Source organism: Orycteropus afer, unplaced genomic scaffold (genome assembly GCF_000298275.1).
Source record: "Orycteropus afer afer isolate SDZICR_OR568_19922 unplaced genomic scaffold, OryAfe1.0 scaffold00156, whole genome shotgun sequence".
Taxonomy (NCBI): Eukaryota; Metazoa; Chordata; class Mammalia; order Tubulidentata; family Orycteropodidae; genus Orycteropus; species Orycteropus afer.
Window position 1 is genome coordinate 624,317 of NW_006921743.1, and position 21,672 is coordinate 645,988.

Genomic DNA, 21,672 nt, shown 5'->3' on the forward strand with positions numbered 1-21,672 from the left:
CCAACAGTCACTTCTTCCCTGTGTCTATCCCTCCATGCACCCCTGCCCTCTCAGCTGTCTCCCTGTGCATAAACAGCCCTTCTTTCTCCCATGATTGTTCTCTCCTAGGAGTGTATTTATCTCAGGTAAATGTTCAACTCCGATGCCTGTCTTTTGCTTGGCTGGAAGCCACAGGTGTGGGTTCACTTCAGACCTGAAGTTAGGGACCATAGTCTCAGTGGTTTCACCAGGCTCTATCAGACCAGCAAACCTGGTCCCTCTTTTTTTTTTTTCCCAAATGCTTTTGAGTTTTGTTCCACATTGTTCTCCCTCTCTATCCAGGGTCCCCTACATAGAGCCTCCTCTGAGTGGTTGACATTGGTAGCCAGGTACCATCTAGTTCTTCTGGTCTCATAATCATATATGCTGAGGCTCGCATGGTATCCCAGTCTCTAGGACTAATTCTTTCCATGAATCTTTGGTTTTCTTCATTCTTCTTGGTGCTGGATGAGGAGAGACCAATCATTGCATCTAGATGGCTGCTTGCAGGCTTTTAAGATCCCAGTTGCTACTCGCCACAGTGGGAGGTAGAACAATATTTTGTGTAGTATGTTATGCTAATTGAGCTTGATGTCCCCTGTGACTATGGTCCTGAGCCCACAGGTTCAACTACTCGGTCTTCTGCCCATTTTTTTAAATTTGATTGTTTGTCTTTTTGTTGTTGAGGTATTGGAGTTTTCTTTAAATTTTCGAGTTAAGTCCCTTTTCATATATGTCACTGCTGAATATTTTTTCCCAAGCTATAGGTTCTCTAATTACTCTTTTGGAGGAGTCTTTTGAAGCACATAAAAATTTAATTTTTAGAAGGTCCCAATCATCTGGCTTCTCTTCTGCTGTTGGTGCATTTTGAATTATGCTTGCTAATCTATTTATGCCATACATTTTGGCCCCTAAGTTTGCCCCCATTTTCCTTTGATGAACTTTATAGTTTTAGGTTTCACATTTAAGTCTTTGATCCATCCAGAGTTACTTTTGTGTATGATGTGAGGTATGGATCTTGTTTCATTTTTTCTGCGAATGGACATCTAGTTTTGCCAGCACCATTTGTGAAAGACACTATCTCTTCCCCATTTAATGGATTTTGGCCCTTTGTCAAAGGTCAGCTGACCATAGTGGATAGATCTATTTCTGGATTCAGTTCTGTTCCACTGGTCTATGTGTCTGTCATTGTACCAATACCAGGCTGTTTTAATTACTGTGGCTGTATAGTAGTAGGTTTTGAGATTGGGGAGTGAGATCACCTATTTTGTTTTTCTTCTTCTTCAATAGTGCTTTGCTTTTCCAAGGTCTCTTTCCTTTCCATTTAAAATTAGTGATTGGTTTTTCCATATCCTTAAAGAATGCTGATGGAATCTGAAATCTCATATAGCTACTTCTTAAAAGAGGATATTGTTCAAGGCAGACCTTTTTTACTACTTAGGCTAAACTGTTGTTGAGTTTTAATTTGACTTCAGGGGACGTTTTTGGTTTCAGGTTTAAAGAATATATTGGGAAATAGTTTCAGCCCGTTTCTCCTCAGATCCCTTTGTTGCTTGCATGCACCATGTATCGTGTGCCGGGTCATTCCAGTTCACTAACCACTCACAATTGGCCAACCAATTTACAGTTGCCTAGCCAGGCTGTTCAAGGAGTTGATTGAAGCAGAAATTCACTCTGCTGAAAACACACATGCACACACACACAGTTACTCCAAGAAAAGGTTCAGGAAATTATTCCAAGGTTTTGACTTTGTACTGCTTGGCAACACAAGCTCTCCATGCCTTCCCCCAGAGTAAGAAGAGATTGAAATTATACTTTATTTAAAAACTTACCAAAAACAAAAGATGGATAGAAATATCCTGAAAGTTATTCTGAACATGAAGCAGAGTAGAAGGAAAAGGGCTTGAAAAAACAACTCAAATCATGTCTGACTCAGGGCAGTATTTGCACAGGGAGATAGCTCAGGGGGCAAGAATGCATAGGGAGGGATACAAGGAAGAGGTAACTACAGAGCAGAAGTGGAAAGAGAGCTGTTACATTGTGGGGAATTGCAGTCAATGTCACAAAACAAAATATATAGGAACTGCTGTATGGAAAATGAATTTGCTCTGTAAACTTTTATCCAAATCACAATAAAAATTAAAATAAAAAAAAATAATTTAGGGAAAAAAAAACATTGTCTGGCTTGGGCATACAGAAACAATAGAGATATGACCCACACTTGAACTGTTTCTGATGAGAGTCAGAGTGAATGGAGCTTAGGTGAGAAGGTAGCAGCTCTGTCATTGGTCCTCAGTCACCCTCAATCCTATTACCCTATTTCATTTTCTTTAAAACATGTAGCATTCTAAAATGACTGCAGTTATTTGCTATCTTTTATTCCCCACTAGAAGGAGCCATAGTGGCTAAGACACTTGCCTGCTAACCAGACGGCTGGCGGTTCAAACCCACCAGCCACTCCTCGGAAGGAAGGTTGGGCAATCCTACTTCCGTAGTGATACTGCCTCGGAAACCCAAGGAGGGGTCGCTATGAGTCGGGGCCGACTCGACGGCACATAACAACAACAACAACAACAGAAGGAGCCCTGGAGGCACAATGGTTATGTGCTTGGTTGCTAACTGAAGGATCAGCAGTTCAAATCTATCAGCATCTCAGCAGGAAAAAGATAGGCAGTCTGCTTCCATAAAGACGACAAGCCTTGTAACCCTATGGGGCAGTTCTAGTCTATCGCTGGGGTTACTATGAGTCGTGATCAACTTGACTCACATGACAACAGCCAACAACGGCAGCAGCATTTCCCTCTAGAGTATATTCTTGAGGTCAGGAGCTGTATCCATTTTGCTTATGTGTCACCAGAACCTCTAAGAGGTCTTGGCATTTATTAGGGTCTCAGTAAACATTTCTGGAAGGAGTAAATGTATGGCGGAATTTAAAAAAAGGATGGAGGAATTAAATCGGTATATCACACACTGAAAGCCTAATAATTACCTAGTAACTGGAGATTAGAATTTATATCTATACTGCCTTCTAATCTGCCCATTTGTATCCCTGACTTTAATAGTAGTGCAGTTAACTTCCATAGTCTTAATAATTGATTAACGAAAATCCTCACATTGAACTTCTCTTGATTAGTATAAAACAAAGATTTAAAAAGAAAAAAAAAGATTTTGAGTATTAGATTATTAGATTCTGGGATGCTTTTCTATTGTAAATTTGAATGAGGTGAATTTTTATCTGGACAGAAGATAATAGGAAGTGAGATTTCTATTTATTCTACTGTAGGTAAACTCCAGTAGACTTTAAGAGCCAGCTTACAATAACACATACATACAATACAATCATTAAGTAGAAACGTAAGATTTAAAAATGTTATTAGTTGCCATCAAGTTGATTCCAACTCACCGAGCCCTCCTCTGTGCAGAGTAGAAGGGTTTCATAGGGTTTGCAAGGCTACGTCAGAAGCAGATCATCAGACATGTCTTCTGAGGCACATCAGGGTGGATTTGAACCATGAACTCTTTGGCTAGGAGTTGAGGGCTTAACCATTTTTTCCACCCAGGGAAGAGGAATAGAAAAGTAAGTATTGTTCATTCCCAAACCAAGGATAATATTGTTACTACAAACAGACCTGTCTTGGAGGAAGCACAGCTAGAACACTGCTTAGAAAAGAGGATGGAGACTTCATCTTGCTTACTTTGGACATATTATCAGGAGGAACCAATCCCTGGAGAAGGACATCATGCTTGGTAAATTTAAGGGTCAGCAAAAAAGAGGAAGACCTACCTTATGGATTGCCATAGTGGCTGCAACAATGGGCTCAAACATAGCAATGATTCTGAGGATGGTGCAGGACTGGGCAGTGTTTTTGTGCGTGTGTTGTGTGTGTGTGTGTGATTTAGGTGAAAGTTTACAGACCAAATTCCTTTTCCATTCAACAGTTCATACACATTCTGTTTTATGACATTGATGGCAATCCCCACAAAGTAACAGCTGTCTTCCCACTTCCTGCCTGTGGTTACCTTTTCCCTGTGTCGTCCTTTCCTGTGTATTCCTGCCCTGTGAACTGTCTCCCTGTGCAAAAGCTGTCCTTCTGTTCTCCCATGGTTGATTGTTCTAAGGAGTATGCTTACTTGGTGTAATTGTTCACCTTTTAGGCCTGTCCATTGTTTGGCTGGAAGCCATGGGAGTGAGTTCACTTCTAGGCTTGAAGGGTAACTAGAGTTCATAGTCTCAGGGGTTTCACCATTCTCTATCAGACCAGTAAACCTGGTCTTTTTTTGTGATTTTGAGTTTTGTTCCATATTTTCCTCCCACTCTATCCAGGATCTCCAATTTTGATCCTTTTTTTTAGGAGTTGGCAGTGGTAGCTGGGTACCATCTAGTTCTTCTGGTCTCAAGATCATGTAGGCTGAAGTCTGCATGGTCCACTAGTCCCTCAGACTAATTGTTTCCACGTGTTTCTAGTTGTCTTCATTCTTCTTTGCTCTGGACAAGGAGAGATCAATTACATCTTAGATAGCTGCTCACAAGCTTTTAAGAAGCCAGTCTCACCAAAGTAGGATGTAGAACAATGTTTTTGTGTAGTATGTTATGCCAATTGAGCTTAATGTTCCCTGTGACCACAGTCCTGAGCCCGTGGCTCCATCTATTCACTCCTTCAAAGTGTTTGGCCATGGCTAAGAAGTTATCATAACTTTGTCCTGTTAGCTCTGTTATGTATATGGACATTCTTGTAGCACATACAAATATGTATGTAGAACCATCATCTGCCAGACTGTTGTATGGTCATGGGTATATTCCATTTTGTCTACCCATACCTGATCATTTTGTTTGTCTACCAATGTATCCACTTGTAGATTAAGATTTGTTACCACTGATAATGCAGTACTGTATATGTAAAAATGTTTACCTTTGTTGTCTGTACCTCTTGTGCCCCTCTCCTTGTCTTTCTTTTTCTTAGTGTTATTGTGGGCAGTGTTTCATTCTAACATACATGGGGTTGCTATGAGTTGGAATCAACTTGAGGGCACCTAACAACAACATTTTAACTAAGCTTCCTTACAGAGTCCAAAAGGAGAGCTTACTGATTTGTTCTCTAATTCTCCTGAAGGGAGACAGTATTGAATTCTAAAATGAAGACATTTTGGGAGTTTCTCTGGACAGCAAAGTCACAGTTTGGACTTGAGCCTCTTGTTTCTCCCACAGGATCACCCAGTATACTCCGTACCAGGCAGAGGTGTCTCAGGGCAGGCTGGAGAGTTTACTCAACTACCAGACCATGGTGTGTGACATCACAGGCCTGGACAATGCCAATGCATCCCTGCTGGATGAGGCAACAGCAGCAGCTGAGGCAATGCAGTTGTGCCACAGGTGAGGTCAGCCTCAGATGGGGATTCCCTCAGGGTGATGACGTCCTCCGGTCTCTCCTGCCATCCCAGTTAGTCAATGTCCAGTGAAGTCTGTCTATCTACCTGTCTGCCACTTTCTATTTCACTGTCTCTCTCAGGCACACATATACTTGTATGAGACACATTGTATCAGCTAGGGCATTGTTGCTAGCTGCTGGTAACAAAAACAACAGAAATAACAGTGGCTTAAATGAGCCCTTGGAATCACTGGGTGATGCAAACAGTTAACACTGCCCAGCTGCTAACTGAAAGGCTGGAAGTTTAAGTCCACCCAGAGTTGCCTTGGGAGAAAGACCTGGTAATCTGAAAAATCAGCCATTGAAAACCCTATGTTCTATTCTGACATACGTGGCATTGCCCTGTGTTGGAGTTGACTTGAAGGCAACTGACTTGCTGTTAAATAAGCCATTATTGTATATTGCTTAACATTATGTAAGAAAGATGTTTTATTTTCTCTTATGTGTTTTTAGTCGAGGGGTGTATGACAACTCCAAAATACCATCAAAGATCAATGTACCTCTTTCTCTGACTTCTTTAATGTGACCTTTAATGTGAAGCTTTCATCTTCATGGTCACAAGGTGACTGCTGGAGCTCTAGCAGTGACATCTACACTCAGGAAAAAGAAAAGGGAAAGGGTAAAGGGTGCTTATAGCTAAATAATCCCCTGCTAAAAAATTTTATGGAAATTGATATTCAACGTCTGCATTTTGTTGGCCGCCTCTTCTTGCAAATGAGATGGGGAATTTTTTTTTTTTTTTTTAATTTTTTAAGATGGGCACGTGCTGCCCTTTATACATTGGAGTTCTGTTATTAATCATGAAAAGGAGAATGGATAATGGGTAGAAACTAGCAGTTTGTAAAACAGATATAATTATATCCTTTTTTGAAGAGTATCGTTCTTATATCATACTTAATGTTTTAGAGCCTATTATTATTTCCTATTCAACAATATATTGTGAATGTTTTCCATCTCTTCAGTCAGCTTTCTAGAATGTGACTTTTAATGACTACGTGGTAGTACTCACTTGCATAATTTATTTAACCTCATCCCTGTTGGTAGATGTTTGGTTTTTTCTCCCTTTTTGTATACTTATTAGCAATACTTTATGAGTATCCTTTGTCAAAACTTCTGATTATTTCCTGAGGATACATTTTCCCAAGGATACATTTGAAGAAGTGGAATTACCAGATCATGGTGAATAGTTAACAACTACTTCACCTTCCTTAATCCTCTCTGTTGTGTGTACTTTTATGCTTACATTCATAGTACATGTATCTGAGGATTATGCTCCTGAGCCTAGTGCCCATGGAAGCCCCTTTTGGCTTCCAGGGACTAGAGGAGACACACAAAATCACACCACAGGTCTGGAGATCTGCATGTGCCTCCTCAGCCACAGGTTCCTCTGCTTCCTGAGCAGGTGACTCTGAGTGTTGGTTCCGGCTCTCCCTCCATTCCCTGAATTACAGCCACATAGGAATGCCATCTGCCTATCCCTCTAATTATTATTCTCCGCTCTTTACTCATGTCATCTCACTCTTCCTCATTCCCATCCTTTCACATCTCTCCCATCCTCCCTCTGCCTATCTGCCTATTTTTCTGAGCAAAAGCTTTCATTTCATACTTGAGGAAGCTGAAGACATCCTGAGCTGCTTAGTGTTAATGGGCTAATCACATTCTGTAAATGCTTGGCTTGCTTCCATCTGCTAACTTCCATTCCTTTGGGCCTGTACTTAGTCTTACTTTTGAAAGGTAGCCTGAAGAGCTTCATTTCTGGAATGATAGTTATCTGGCCTTTTATGTAAAAGGGTAAAATCCCTTTTTTTTCTATGGAAACTCCACTATGAAAAAATGCAAAAGAGTTTTAAATAACAGTGGAATTTTACTTTATTAGGAAAACTGTATTGTTTGGTACTGAAGGAAGAAGTTGAAGCTACACTGAAGGAACTGACGAAAAACAAGCCTCCAGGAATTGAAGAATAGTCATTGAGATATTTCAACAAACAATGCCACACTGGAGGTCTTACTCATGTATGCCAAGAAATTTGGAAGACAGTTACCGGGCCAACTGATTGGAAGAGATCTGTATTTGTACCCATTCCAAAGAAAGGTGATCCAACAGAATGTGGAAATTCTGATATTGTGAACAATATCATTAATATCACAAGCAAATAAAATCTTGCTGAAGATAATTCAAAAACGATTGCAGCTGTTTGTTGACAGGGAACTTGCAGAAATATATGCTGGATTCGGAAGACAACGTGGAACAAGGGATATCATTCCTGATGTCAAATGGTTCTTGACTGAAAGAAAAGAATAACAGAAAGATGTTTACTTGTGTTTTATTGACTATGCAAAAACATTTGACTATGTGGAACATAACAAATTATGGATAACATTAAGAAGAATGAGAATTCCAGAACACTTAATTGTACTCATAAGGAACCTGTACATAGACCAGGAGGCTGTTACTTGAACAGAACAAGGGGATACTACATAATTTAAAATCAGGAAAGGTGTGTGTCAGGGTTGTATCCTTTCACCATACTTATTCAATCTCTATACTGAGCAAATAATCCAAGAAGCTGGACTATATGAAGAAGAACGTGGCATCAGGATTGGAGGAAGACTCATTAACAACCCGTGATATGCAGATGACAAAGAAGTGTTTGTTGGAAGTGAAGATGACTTGAAGCACTTACTGATGAAGAGTAAAGACTATAGTCTGCAATATGGAGGATACCTCAACGTAAAGAAAAGGAAAATCCTCCAAATGGACCAATAACCATCATCATGATAAATACAGAAAAGATTGAAGTTATCAAAGATTTCATGTTACTTGTGTCCACAATCAACACCAATGGAAGCAGCAGTCAAGAAATCAGATCTTGTATTGCACTGGGAAAATCCGCTGCTGAAGACCTCTTTAAAGTGCTGAAGAGCAAAGATGTCACTTTGAAGACTAAGGTGCACCTAACCCAAGCCATGGTATTTGCAATCACCTCATACACTTGTGAAAGCTGGACAGGAATAAAGAAGACCAAAGAAGAGTTGATGCTTTTGAGTCGTGGTGCTGGAAATAATAACCAAAGTACCATGGGCTGCCAGAAGAAAGAACAAATCTGTCCTGGAAGAAGTGCAGCTGGAATGCTCCTTGGAAGCAAGAATGGCCAGACTTCATCTCATCTACTTTGGTCATGTTGTCAGAAGGGACCATTCCCTGTAGAAGGATATCATGCTTGGTAAAGTGGAAGGTCAGCAAAAAAAGGGAAGGCCCTCAACAAGATGGATTGACCCAGTGGCTGCAACAATGGTATCAGGTATAGCAAGGATTGTACATAGGATCACTATGAGTCAGAGCCAACTCGAGGGCACCTAACAACAACAACAACAACAGGAAAGCTATATGTTTTAAACACTGTTGAGAGGCTTTGTGCTTTTTTTATCTTAAGCATAGTTTAAAAAAAAAAAAAGTGGTGTTTTTGTCTCCATCTTAAATGACTTAGGCTTTAAAAAAAAAAAAAACCTGCCTCCAAGTTAATTCCAACTCATGACCCTGTAAGATAGAGTAGAACTGCCCCATAGGGTTTCTGAGGTTGTAAATCTTTGTGGAAGCAGATTACCCCATCATTCTCCCCTAGAGCATCTAGTGGGTTTGAACTGCTGAACTTTTGGTTAGCAGCCAAATGCTTTAACCACTGCACACTCATTATTTAGGTTTAGATAGCTCTTTTTTCCAGACTTGTTTAGATTTAAGCTGCAAATAGCATTGCACATTTGATAATTAACTGCTTTCTTATCTCCTCCACTCTACGTATGCCTCTGTTAAATGTATTTTTTGTTATAAATTTTCACAGTGAAAATGCTAATGGTAGAGAAGGATATAATGAAAAGTAACCTACTCTTCTCCACTCCACTTTTCAAAGCCACTGTTAACTGTTCTTTGTGTGTCTTTTTGGGAAATTAAATGGAATAGCACAATGTCCAACTACCCACTGCCTTTGTTTTTACTCAGATGTGTTCATAGTATCTGAACTGTTGGCCTTCCTTATCCATTTTGTTTCCTGAAATCACGGGAGAAAAGAGGATGCCCAGACTTTGGCATCATATTTGGTGAAATAGAGGGCCAGTGAGGGAACCTTTGATGTGCTGAATTGGCATAATAGTCACAGCAATGGATTCAAATGAGCCAGCAATCATGAGGATGATTCAGGACCGGGAAGTTTTGTTTGGTTACGCATAAGGTCATCGTGAATCAGAGTCACTTAGACGGCAGCTACTCATAAAACGTAAGAGACTTTTATTGTCAACAGAACATGTAGGGATTATCTAAGGCAAGCATCCTCAGTCAACAGAAGAGGAAATGGACTCAGAATGGTTGTGATATGTGTTAGGCCACATGGCTATGGAAGGAGCAGAGTTGGGTCTAGCGATTGATCCCTCCTGATGATATACCCAAAGCAAGCAAGTCAATGTTCTGTTGTGTTCCATAAGATTTTCATTGGCTAATTTTAGATAGCCAAACTTTTCCTCCTGGTCTGTCTTAGTCTAGAGGCTCCACTGAAACCTGCCCACCATAGGTTTCCCTGCTAGTATTTGAAATAACGGTGGCATAGCTTCCAACGTGATAGCAATGTGTAAGACACCACAGACTAACAGCTGGATGATGGGAATGTTTTTATTAGAACAATAAATTTTGATTTTCATTTGTACCTAAGCACTAACCTTTTCTTTCTTTTCCTCTTAATACATATTTTTAAAAGTTTTGAACTATTTTAAGTCTGATTTTGCTGAAAGAGGTTAGACTAGGAATTGAATTAATTGGGATTCTCTTTACTAAGTACCACTAATCATTAATGACTCTATTTTTCATACTCTGCTCAAACTTTCCCTAAGTGCCATCTTTGCTTTGTGTTCTTAGAAGATACCCTAATTCCTTTTATGCTCATATTTGAATGTAATTTTTTCTTTAAAACAGATACAACAAGAGGAGGAAATTTTTTGTTGACCCTCGTTGCCACCCACAGACAATAGCTGTCGTCCAGACTCGAGCCAAGTAATTAATTCTATTCGTGTTTTGAACTCAGGGGTACTATGGTCATCTCTACTGTTTCTCTTTCTCACTTCCAAACTGATTGGAGGTGAGGCTGGTTTTTTGCTACTGTTGTGTTTTATTTTCGATCCTCTTCTACCATCTGATCTACCCTCCTACTTTCTTCCTTGGATCTCTCTGGTGCGTGAATTGTGTCCAAATTCAGGGGAGAATACGTGGGGACTTTGGTTGCCCTTGCTTCATAGTTAGGTATCATGTTGCCTTTGCTTTCTTCCTGTAAAGCATTAATTAAAGCTATGAAAGTAATTGCAACAGTGCCTCAGAAACTTTGAAAATCAGAGGGAGAAAATGGAATCCGCATACAAGTGTTAATGATTATATGTGTATTCCCTGCAAACATAGATTACAGGGAATCCACACAATACCATGGTGTAGTATGATGTACAGAGAGAAGTATATGATATCTATTCATCAGATAAAACCAATCCAACACTACTCCCCTTTGGAGGGTACATTTATTTGCTTTCTCCTTTATAAAAGCTGGTCAATCTTCCCCCTCATCCCATCCCACTATCCCTTCAGAGGGAATTTCTGACACATAATGGGAATGAGATGATTTCAAGAATCTAAGGAAAATCTTCCTTCTTGTCTTGTTTCCGTTCACCTAAGACTGGTCTCAGGTGAAAGTGGTTATGCGTCTGTTGTTTCAGGTATCAGGTTGTTTAGCCCAAGTCTTCTCTGAGGAACAGCTTCTGAGAGGAAGTGGGGAGGGAAAGTGGTAAGGATAGAAAGAAAAATGGACTGAGCTGTTAGGATGCACTGGTATGAAGGACTGCTGTCCTGATGGGCCAGGTATGGGATGAAGTAGATGTAGGGGGTGTGGGGAGGTGGAGGATTGAGAGGGGTGCACAGAAAATTAATGATGTATCACTGAAAAGAAGCTGTAGGTGACTCGCTTTCTGTTTGTAAATGGAAAGTATTGCTGTCCTTTGTCTCTTTTCCTTCCAGATATACTGGAGTCCTCATTGAACTGCAGTTACCCTATGAGATGGACTTCAGTGGCAAAGACATCAGTGGAATCCTGTTCCAGTACCCTGACACTGAGGGGAAAGTGGAAGACTTCACAGAACTTGTGGAGAGAGCCCATCAGAGTGGGGTAGGAAAACCTCACTTCGTGGGGGCCTACTGAGCTGTCTCCCAGTTTGGGATTTATTTTTATTTTCAATTTCCTTACCTTTATTACATAGAATGATAAAAACTCTCTCCTTCCTATCTCCTTTCTTTAAATTTGCTTCATTCACTGATTTTCTAGCACATGGTAGGTACACAGTAAATATTCCCTGAATGAATGAATGAGTAGATAAAGTTCACAGAATATTGCGACCCAACTCTGACAGTCTGTCTGTGAGATCATTTTTCTACTTGCCTACTACTCCTAGGGGAAGGTAACAACATTGTCCATTTTTCTGTCATCTCATTTTCAGAGCCTGGCCTGTTGTGCTACGGACCTTTTAGCCCTGTGTATCTTGAAGCCTCCTGGAGAATTTGGGGTGGACATTGCCCTGGGAAACTCACAGAGATTTGGGGTACCCTTGGGCTATGGGGGACCCCACGCAGCCTTTTTTGCTGTCAGAGAAAACTTGGTGAGACTGATGCCGGGGAGAATGGTCGGGGTGACAAGGTAATGTTTCTCATGTTTCTGCCTTTGTATTGTGGTGATGGTTTCTCTACATCTTGCCCTGATTACAACCTATTGCTCTGAATTTAACTGGGCCATATTGGGTCCATTAAGGAAGTGCCTAACACAGACTTAGAAGAGAGACTCTGTTTAGGGTATGAATTAGTGTTGTTATTGTTAGCTGCTGTCAAATTGGCTCCCATTCATGGCATGCCTATGTACAACAAAATGGAATGTTTCCCAGTTCTGCACCATCTTCACAATTGTTGGAGACCATTGTTGTGGCCACTGGGTATCCTGAGTGCCTTCCAACATTAGGGGCTCATCTCCAGGTACTATATAGGACAGTATTGTGTTGTGATCCATAGGGTTTTTTATTTTTTTAAAATGCAATATAGAAACTTTATTAAACAAAAGTTAACAGGTAAAATCAAATAGGCACTTATATTAAAAGAAAAACTGACTAGAAGAAAAATTTTTTCTGACACACCTTACAGTAATCTACTTGCAGTTGCATTTAACTGAGTTCTGTTGTGAAGAATACAGCTCATGCCCAGGTATGGATGGATGATTTGTATGTCTTTCAAGTATTCACTGAGTTCTACAGTATATACACATATACATTAAATTTGAAAAGATTTCAATGGCAATCCCCAGAGAGTCCTCATTTTTGTCGATCTCTTGGCAGAGGTCATCTATAGAAAAGAATATATGGTTCTGGTTTATGAATCATGTAATACATCTAGCCTAGACTCAGTTGAACACCAAGAATCCTCCACTCCTCTTCAGACATTAGATGGGTTTGGGGGACTTGTTTGGAAAGTTCTCTGGGTAACATGCCATGCCAGTATTCGTAACACTCTCTGAAGTATTGAGTAGTGCATCTGCTTGTGGGCCATCCTGCAAGCACCATAGTGGGACAGGTAGGTCAGAGAGCAGGAACAGCAAACCCAATGACCGTGCCAGGCTAAAGCAATGACACAAATCACCCATAGATTTTTTTTTGTTGTTGTTAATTTTCAGAAGGAGATCACCATGCTTTTTTTCTTAGTCTGTCTTAGGCTGGAAGCTTTGCTGAAACCTGTCCATCATGGGTGGCCCTGCTAATATTTGAAATACTAGTGGCATAGCTTCCAGCATTATAGCAACATGCAAGCACAGTATAACAAAATGACAGATGGGTGATGGACTAGCACATCTTCTTAAATGCTATAATTTTGTACATGTTTGGAAAAGTGTGTGTATAATTTATAACTTATTAGTGCTAAAGTTAGATAAATAAATTTATTTGTGGTTGTTGTTGTTTAGGTGCCAACGAGTCAGCTCTGACTCATAGTGACCCTGTGTACCACAGAACAAAATACTGCCCAGTCATGTGCCATCCTCACAATCCTTGCTATATTTGAGCCCATCATTGCAGCCACTGTGTCAATCCATCTCATTGAGGCTCTTCCCCTTTTATGCTGACCCACCATTTTACCAAGCATGATACCCTTTTCCAGGGAATGTTCCCTTCTAACAACATGACCAAAGTAGGTGAGACAAAGTCTGGCCATTCTCACTTTCAAGGAGCATTCCAGCTGCACTTCTTCCAGGAAAGCTTTGTTCATTCTTCTGACAGTTCATAGCACTTTCAGTATTCTTTGCCAGCATCACAACTCAAAAGTATCAACTCTTCTTTGGTCTTCCTTATTCATTGTCCAGCTTTCATAAGTGAATGAAATGATTGAAAATACCATGGCTTGGGTTGGGAATGCCTTAGTCTTCAAAGTGACATCTTTGCTCTTCAGCACTTTAAAGAGGTCTTCTGCAGCAGATTTGCCCAGTGCAATACAAGATCTGATTTCTTGACTGCTGCTTCCATTGGTGTTGATTGTGGACCCAAGTAACATGAAATCTTTGACAATTTGTCTTTTCTCCATTTATCATGATGCTGCTTACTGGCCCATTTGGAGGATTTTCCTTTTCTTTATGTTGAGGTGTAATCCATACTTCAGACTGTAGTCTTTAATTTTCATCAGTAAGTACTTCAAGTCATCTTCACTTTCAGCGAGCGAGGTTGTGTTCTCTGCATATCACAGGTTGTTAATGGGTCTTCCTCTAATCCTGATGCCATGTTCTTCTTCATATAGTCCAGCTTCTTGGATTATTTGCTCAGTGTACAAATTGAACAGGTATGGTAAAAGGATATGACCCTGACACACACCCTTCCTGATTTTAAATCATGCAGTGTCCCCTTGTTCTGTTCAAATGATAGCCTTCTGGTCAATATACTTGTTCCTCATGAGCACAATTAAGTGTTCTACAATTCCCATTCTTCTTAATGTTATCCATAATTTGTTATGATCCACATAGTCGAATGCTTTTGCATAGTAAATAAAACACAAGTGAGCGTCTTTCTGGTATTCTTACTTTCAGTCAAGATCTATCTGACATCAGGAATGATATCCCTCATTCCACATTGTCTTCTGAATCCTGCTTGCATTTCTGGAAGTTCCCTGTCAATATACTGCTACAACCATTTTAGAACTATCTTCAGCAAAATTTTACTTGTGTTTGATATTAATGATATTGTTTGATAATTTCCACATTCTGTTAGATCACCTTTCTTTGGAATGAGTACAAATATGGATCTCTCCCAGTCAGTTGGCCAGGTAGCTGTCTTCCAAATTTCTTGGCATAGATGAGTAAGTGCCTCCAGCATGGCATCCGTTTGTTGAAACATCTTGATGGGTATTACATCAATTCCTGGAGCCTCATTTTTTGCCAATTCCTTCAGTGTAGCTTGGACTTCTTCCTTCAATATCGTTGGTTCTTAATCATATGCCACCTCCTGAAATAGATGAACGTCAACTACTTCTTTTTGGTACAGTGACTTGTGTGTGCTTTCTGTCTTCTTTTGATGCTTCTTGCATCATTCAATATTTTGCCCATAGAGTCTTTCAATGTTGCAACTTGAGGTTTGAATATTTTCTTCAGTTCTTTCAGCTTGAGAAACACTGAGTGTGTTCTTCCCTATTGGTTTCCTTACTCCAGGTCTTTGCACATTTCATTGTAATAATAGACTTTGTCTTCTTGAGCTGCTCTTTGAAATCTTCTGTTCAGCTCTTTTATCTTGTCATTTCTCCCATTTGCTTTAGCTACTCTCTGTTCAAGGGCAAGTTTCCAAGTCTCTTCTGACATCCATTTTTGTCTTTTCTTCCTTTCCTGTCTTTTTAATGACTTTTTGCCCTCTTCATGGATGATGTTCTTGATATCATCCCACCATTCATCTGGTTTTCGGCCATTGGTGTTCAATGAGTCAAATCTGTTCTTCAGATGGTCTCTAAATTCAGGTGAGATATATTCAAGATCATAGTTTGGTGCTCATGGACTTGTTTTAATTGCCTTCAGCTTCAACTTGAACTTGCACATGAGCAGTTGATGGTCTTTTCCACAATCAGCTCCTGGCTTCATTTTGGCTGAAGATAGTGAGCTTCTCATTGCCTCTTTCCACAGATATAGTTGGTCTAATTCCTGTGTATTCTTGGTGAGGTCCATGTGTATAGCTGCTGTTTATGTTGTTGAAAAAAGGTATTTTCTATGACTAAGTCATTAATGTTGCAAAATTCTATCATGTAATCTCCGAAGTCATTTCTATTGCCAAGGCCATATTTTCCAACTACTTATGATTCTTCTTTATCTCCAACTTTTGCATTCCAATCACCAGTAATAATCAATACATCTTGATTGTATGTTTGGTCAATTTCAAACTGCAGAAGTTGGTAAAAATCTTCAATTTCCTCATCTTTGGCTTTAGTGATTGGTGTGTAAATTTGACTAATAGTAGTATTAGCTGGTCTTCCTTGTAGGCATATGGATATTACCCTATCACTGACAACATTGTTCTTCAGGATAGATTTTAAAACATTTTTTTTTGTGATGATGAATGCTACACCATTCTTCTTTAATTTGTCATTCCCAGCATAGTAGATCATATGACAGTCTGATTCAAAATGGCTAAAACCAGCCAGTTCAGTTCACTAATGCCTGTGATATCAATTTTATGTGTTCCTTTTCATTTTTAACAACTTCCAATTTTCCTACATTCCTACTTCATACATTCCATGTTCTAATTATTAATGGATGTTTGCAGCTGTTTCTTCCCATTTTGAATCATGCCCCCATCAGCAAACAGGGGTCCTTAAAGCTTTACTCCATCCACGTAATTAAAGTTAGCTCTACTCTGAGGAAGCAACTCTTCCCTCATTGGATTTTGGGTGTCTTCCAACCTGAGAGGCTCATCTGGTACTATATGAGACAATGTTTCAGGGTTATTCATAAAGTTTTTTTTTCATAAAGTTTTCCAGTAATGTATTAGACACTGTTTCACTCCTGTTTATAAAATTTTCGCCAGCCAGTTCTCTGAAAAGTGGATGGCCCCTTCCTTCTTCCTAGTCTCTCTTGCTCTAGAAGCTCTGCTGAAAACTGTGACCATGGGTGACCCTACTGGTATTGGAAATACTGGAACCATAGACTCTAGCCTCACAGCAACATACAAGCCACTACCATATGACAAACTGACAGATGAGAAGTGACACTATAGACTAGCACATCTTCTCAACTTCTTCTATAACTTTGTACATGTTTAGAAAAGTTTGTGTATAGTTTATAATTTATTAGTACTGAAGTCAGAGAAATAAATTTATTTAGGTTAACGAAAGCTCTGAGAAGTTGAACATCATAGGTGTATTTTATATCTAACCAGTTTCTTTCTCAGAAGTGTTGTCATGCCACACAGTTCTGTAAAGGTAAGCATGATGAGGACTTGTGAATGTACACTCAGTGTGAGCCACATGATTTCCCAGGGGCTTATGCCACTCACCATCCAAGTAACTTCCAATGTACTTTCTCGAGTGCTTCTATTGATGAAGCTTTTTAGATTAAGAATTTATTGTTATTATTATTTGAGAAATGAAGGAACTCTGATGGTGTAGTGGTTAAGATATTTGGATGCTAACCAGAAGGTTAGTGGTTCAAACCCACCAATTGCTCCATGGAAGAAAGATGAGGCAGTCTGCTTCTATAAAGATTTACAGCTGTGGAAACCCAATCGGGCTTTCTGTGAGTTAGAATCTACTTGATGGCAGTGAGTTTGTTTTATTTTTTTATTAGGGAAATGGAGCATGATCTTTTGGACTTATCATAATAGCTGGGCTATTAACATAAGTGAAAAGTCCAATTTAGTGAATGATGTGGCATGAATTTTTGAAATGCTCTCTATTTGTCAGATGAAAACAAAAAGTCCTTTGTTTTTTAATGTAAAAATAAAAGATTCTTCAAGTTTTACATTAGTTTCTTCTATTAATGCTCTTCACCAGATGAGATGTGGAGGATGCTTTCCAATGAAAAACTTTAGATTAATTATTGTGTGTTCATTTCTAAATAGGATGTCTTACCTTTCTGAAAAATGGACCCAAGAGTTTGGTGAAACTTGAATCTTTGTTTCTTCAAGACTTTTTTTTTTTTTTTTTTGAAGCAGCAGCAAATTTTTTAGAGGGACTTAAATTAAAAATAGATTTACACCATGATTAAAAAATATATGAGAGCACAAAAAATCACAAAAAATTCAGATCCTTAAAGATTTCCCTTTTTTTTCTTTCTTCTTTCTTCAAGTATTTGAATTGTATTAGAAAGGGAAACATTTTATATTGGACACACATGGTAATATGTATAAACATCTTTTGTTTTAATAGCCATATAGTCATTTTAGAATTCCAGTACAGGAATTCTGCCTCCTATTTGAGATATGTCCCTTTTTCCTGTGTCTGGCAAGAAGCTCAGAGAAAAATTTCATCTTTAATCACCAGCATTGCATTACACTAGGCAATTACTGGGAAAATTTCTTTCAAGTTTCTCAGGCTTGCATATATATATAGTTGTTATTGTTAGGTGCTGTCAAGTTGGTTTCAAGTCACAGAGACTGTATGTACAACAGAATGAAACATTGGTCATTGGTCAGTCCTGCATTATGCTCACAGTCATTGCTATGTTTGAGCCCACTGTTGTAGCCACTGTGTCAATCCATCTCATTGAGGGTTCTTCCCGTTTTTTGCTGATCCCCTTATTTACCAAGCAAGCATTTATTCCTTCTGTAGGGACTGGTGTCACGTTATCAACGTGACCAAAGAACATAAGACAAAGTCTCACCATCCTCTCTTCTAAGGAACTGTATGTACTTCCAAGACTGACTTGCTCATTCTTCTGGCAGTCCATGATATATTCACTATTCTTTGCCAACACTACTTCAAATGCATCAACTCTTCTTTGAACTTCCTTATTCATTGTGCAGCTTTTGCATGCATATGAGACAATTGAAAATACCATGGCTTTGGTCACACCTTAGTCTTTTAAGTGACATATTTACTTTTGAACATTTTAAAGAGGTCTTTTGCAACAGATTTGTCCAGTGCAATATGTTGATTCCTGACTACTGCTTCCATGGGCATTGATTGTGAATCCAAATAAAATGAAATCTTTTACAACTTCAATCTTTTTGCCATTTATCAGGATGTTGCTTATTGAATCAGTTGGGAGGATTTTTGTTTTCTCAATGTTGTGGTGTAATCCATACTGAAGGCCGTGGTCTTTGATCTTCATCAGAAAGTATTTCAAGTATTTTTCACTTTCAGCAAGCAAGGTTGTGTTATCTGCATATTGCAAGCTGGTAATGAGTCTTCCTCCAATCCTGATGCAATGTTCTTCTTCATATAGTCCAGTTTCTTGGATTATTTGCTCAGCATATAGGTTGAGTAAATATGATGAAAGGATACAACCATGATGCACACCTTTCCTAATTTTAAATCACAAATTATATCCTTGTTCTGTTCAAATGACTGCCACATGAACACAATTATGTGTTATGGAATTCCCATCTTTGCAATGTTATCCATAATTTGTTATGATCCACACAGTCCAATGCCTTTGCATAGTCAGTAAAACACAGGTAAACTTCATTCTGGTAGGCTCTGCTGTCAGCCATGAAAAAATGATATCCCTTGCTCTATATCCTCTTCTGAATCTGATTCAAATTTCTGGCAGTTCCCTGTTGATAGATTCCTGCAACTGTTTTTAAATGTTGCTCAGCAAACTTTCACTTGTGTATGATATTAATGATATTGTTTGTATGTTATCTATACAGGCAGGATACTGTGCTGTGGTCCTCTATTCACAAGTTGACAGTACTTATATACTCACCACCTGTCTCCTTTCCTTTGTCAGCCTCTCATATGTCCTTGCTGACCCTGGCAAACAGAGCCTGTTCTTAGGTCCCTGGAATCCAAATGAGAATGCTATCACTTTAAAATCCAAAATGGTTGCCACTTGTAAAGATTCAAAATGGCTGTGCCCTTGGTCACTTTAAATATCCAAAATGGCCACCATTTGTGAACATTCAAAATGGCTGTGCCCCTGGTCACTTTAAATATCCAAAATGGCCACCATGTATAAACATTCAAAATGGTTGCACCCTTGGTCACTTTAAATATCCAAAATGCCTGCCACATGTAAACAATCAAAATGACTGTGCCCTCCAGACAGCAAAAATTCCACAGCTCAGGTTGTTTCCCTCCTTGCTGTTTCCCTTCCTAGTCATAGGCCACCACAGCAGTTGTCCCTGCAGCCCTTGGTGACCGGGACTGATCTTTAGGTCAATTCTCAGGTTCCAACACCACTTGGAAATATTCAGGCTGTTGGTTTTGTCAGAGTAGCTGACAGTCCACAGCTCCGACCATCTCTGTACTCACTGTTTTCATTCAGGTTTTTCCACTAGTTGGTGCCTAATCCACTTCTGTATAGTTCTTTTCAGAGCTCAGGGTTCCAGGATTATCTTCTGTTTCTCTGTCAATTGGTTTTTCTTTTCTTTGTTGAAGAGGGTCTGTGTCGCTTCTCTGCCTATTCCTCCATCTTACCGGAAGTGCTCTTTCCTGTCTTTTTAATGATCTTTTGCTTTCTTCATGTATGTTGTCCTTCTGGTCTTGAGTCATTGTTCAATGTGTCAAATCTATTCTTGAGATGGTCTCTAAATTTTGGGCCATGAAATATATATAACATAATAATAATAATAATAATATAATATAATATAATATGTATATTGTATATATTATGGTACCTTAAGTTCTCAAAATATAAACTAAAAATCAGTTGTCCTATTGAGAAGAGGGGGGTCCCAGGATAATACAAGAGTTTGTGCTGGACTACTAACTTAAAGATTGGCTGTTCAGACCTACCCAGTGGTATCACAGAAGAGCGAGCTGACAATCTACTTCTGTAAAGATCATAGCCAAGAAAACCCTATAGAACAGTTCTACTCTGTCACATGGGGTCACTGTGAGTTGGTATCAACTCTAAATTGTTTCTTTATAACCTTGTACCCAAGCAAATTTGCTGAATTCAGTTCTAGTTGGGAAGGAAAAAGGCAGGTTCATTTGTGACAGTCCTGGTGAAATGATGTTAACCAGATGCTTTCTTCTTGGTCCAGAGATGCTGTTGGGAAAGAAGTATATCGCCTTGCTCTTCAAACCAGGGAGCAACACATCCGGAGAGACAAGGCCACCAGCAATATCTGTACAGCTCAGGTAAATCATATACCTGGCCTGGCCAGTGAATGCCTTACAATCCACAGAAATAAGTTCCTCCTCCAGCCAATCATTCTTCATTCATTCATTCTCCACCGATTTAGCAGTGTACATACCAGAAATGGCGGGGTTTTATGGTGGAAAAGCCTCCTGGTCTTGTTAGAACAAAATGCAAAGTCTTTTACTGGTGTTCTGTGTAGTTACACATGTCACCTATGCAATCACATCAATAAAAGTATTTTAATGTAAAAGAAAGGAAAATGCTAGCTCATATATTCCCCTAAAATCCTATCTTTAGATCTGGAATTAGCCAAGCTTAGATAAAAGAGAAAGATGAAAATTGTTTACAATTATGATAAAATATATATAACAAAATATTTGTCATTTTAACCAAGAATCACAGGAGCCTTGGTAGCACAGTAGTAAAGTGCTTAGTTGCTAACTGAAATGTCAGCAGTTTGAACCCACCAGCTGTTCCATGGGAGGAAGCTATGGCAGTCTGGTTCCATGAAGATTTACAGGTTTGGAAACCTTACAGGGCAGTTCTACTCTGTCCTATACGGTGGCTATGAGTTGGAATTGACTTGACAGCAATAGGTTTTTTAGTTTTAACTGATAATCATATCTAATACTTAAGTGTACAATTTGTGACATTAATTACATTCACTGTGGTGTGGAATCATCACCACTATCTATTTCCAACAGCTTTTCATCACTCCAGACAGAAACTTCATGCCTCTTAAGAAAACATCCCCAACCATCCCCTGCCCCTGTTACTGATATCACAAAACCGCTTGCCATCTAGTTGATTCCAACTCATAGAGACCGTATAGGACAGAGCAGAACTGCCCCACAGGGTTATCAAGGCTGTAATCTTTATGGAACCAGACTGCCACATAT

General features: G+C 39.3%; 1 protein-coding gene across 1 annotated transcript in view; it reads left to right on the forward strand.

Moving 5' to 3' along the window:
* GLDC (glycine decarboxylase) overlaps positions 1-21,672 on the forward strand; it is a 153,007-nt gene that overhangs the window by 36,539 nt on the left and 94,796 nt on the right. The window contains exons 4-8 of the mRNA XM_007946319.2: positions 5,225-5,389; positions 10,405-10,482; positions 11,488-11,635; positions 11,964-12,160; positions 20,676-20,772. Of these exons, the coding sequence (XP_007944510.1) occupies positions 5,225-5,389; positions 10,405-10,482; positions 11,488-11,635; positions 11,964-12,160; positions 20,676-20,772 (685 nt within the window). The remainder of the gene's footprint in view (positions 1-5,224; positions 5,390-10,404; positions 10,483-11,487; positions 11,636-11,963; positions 12,161-20,675; positions 20,773-21,672) is intronic.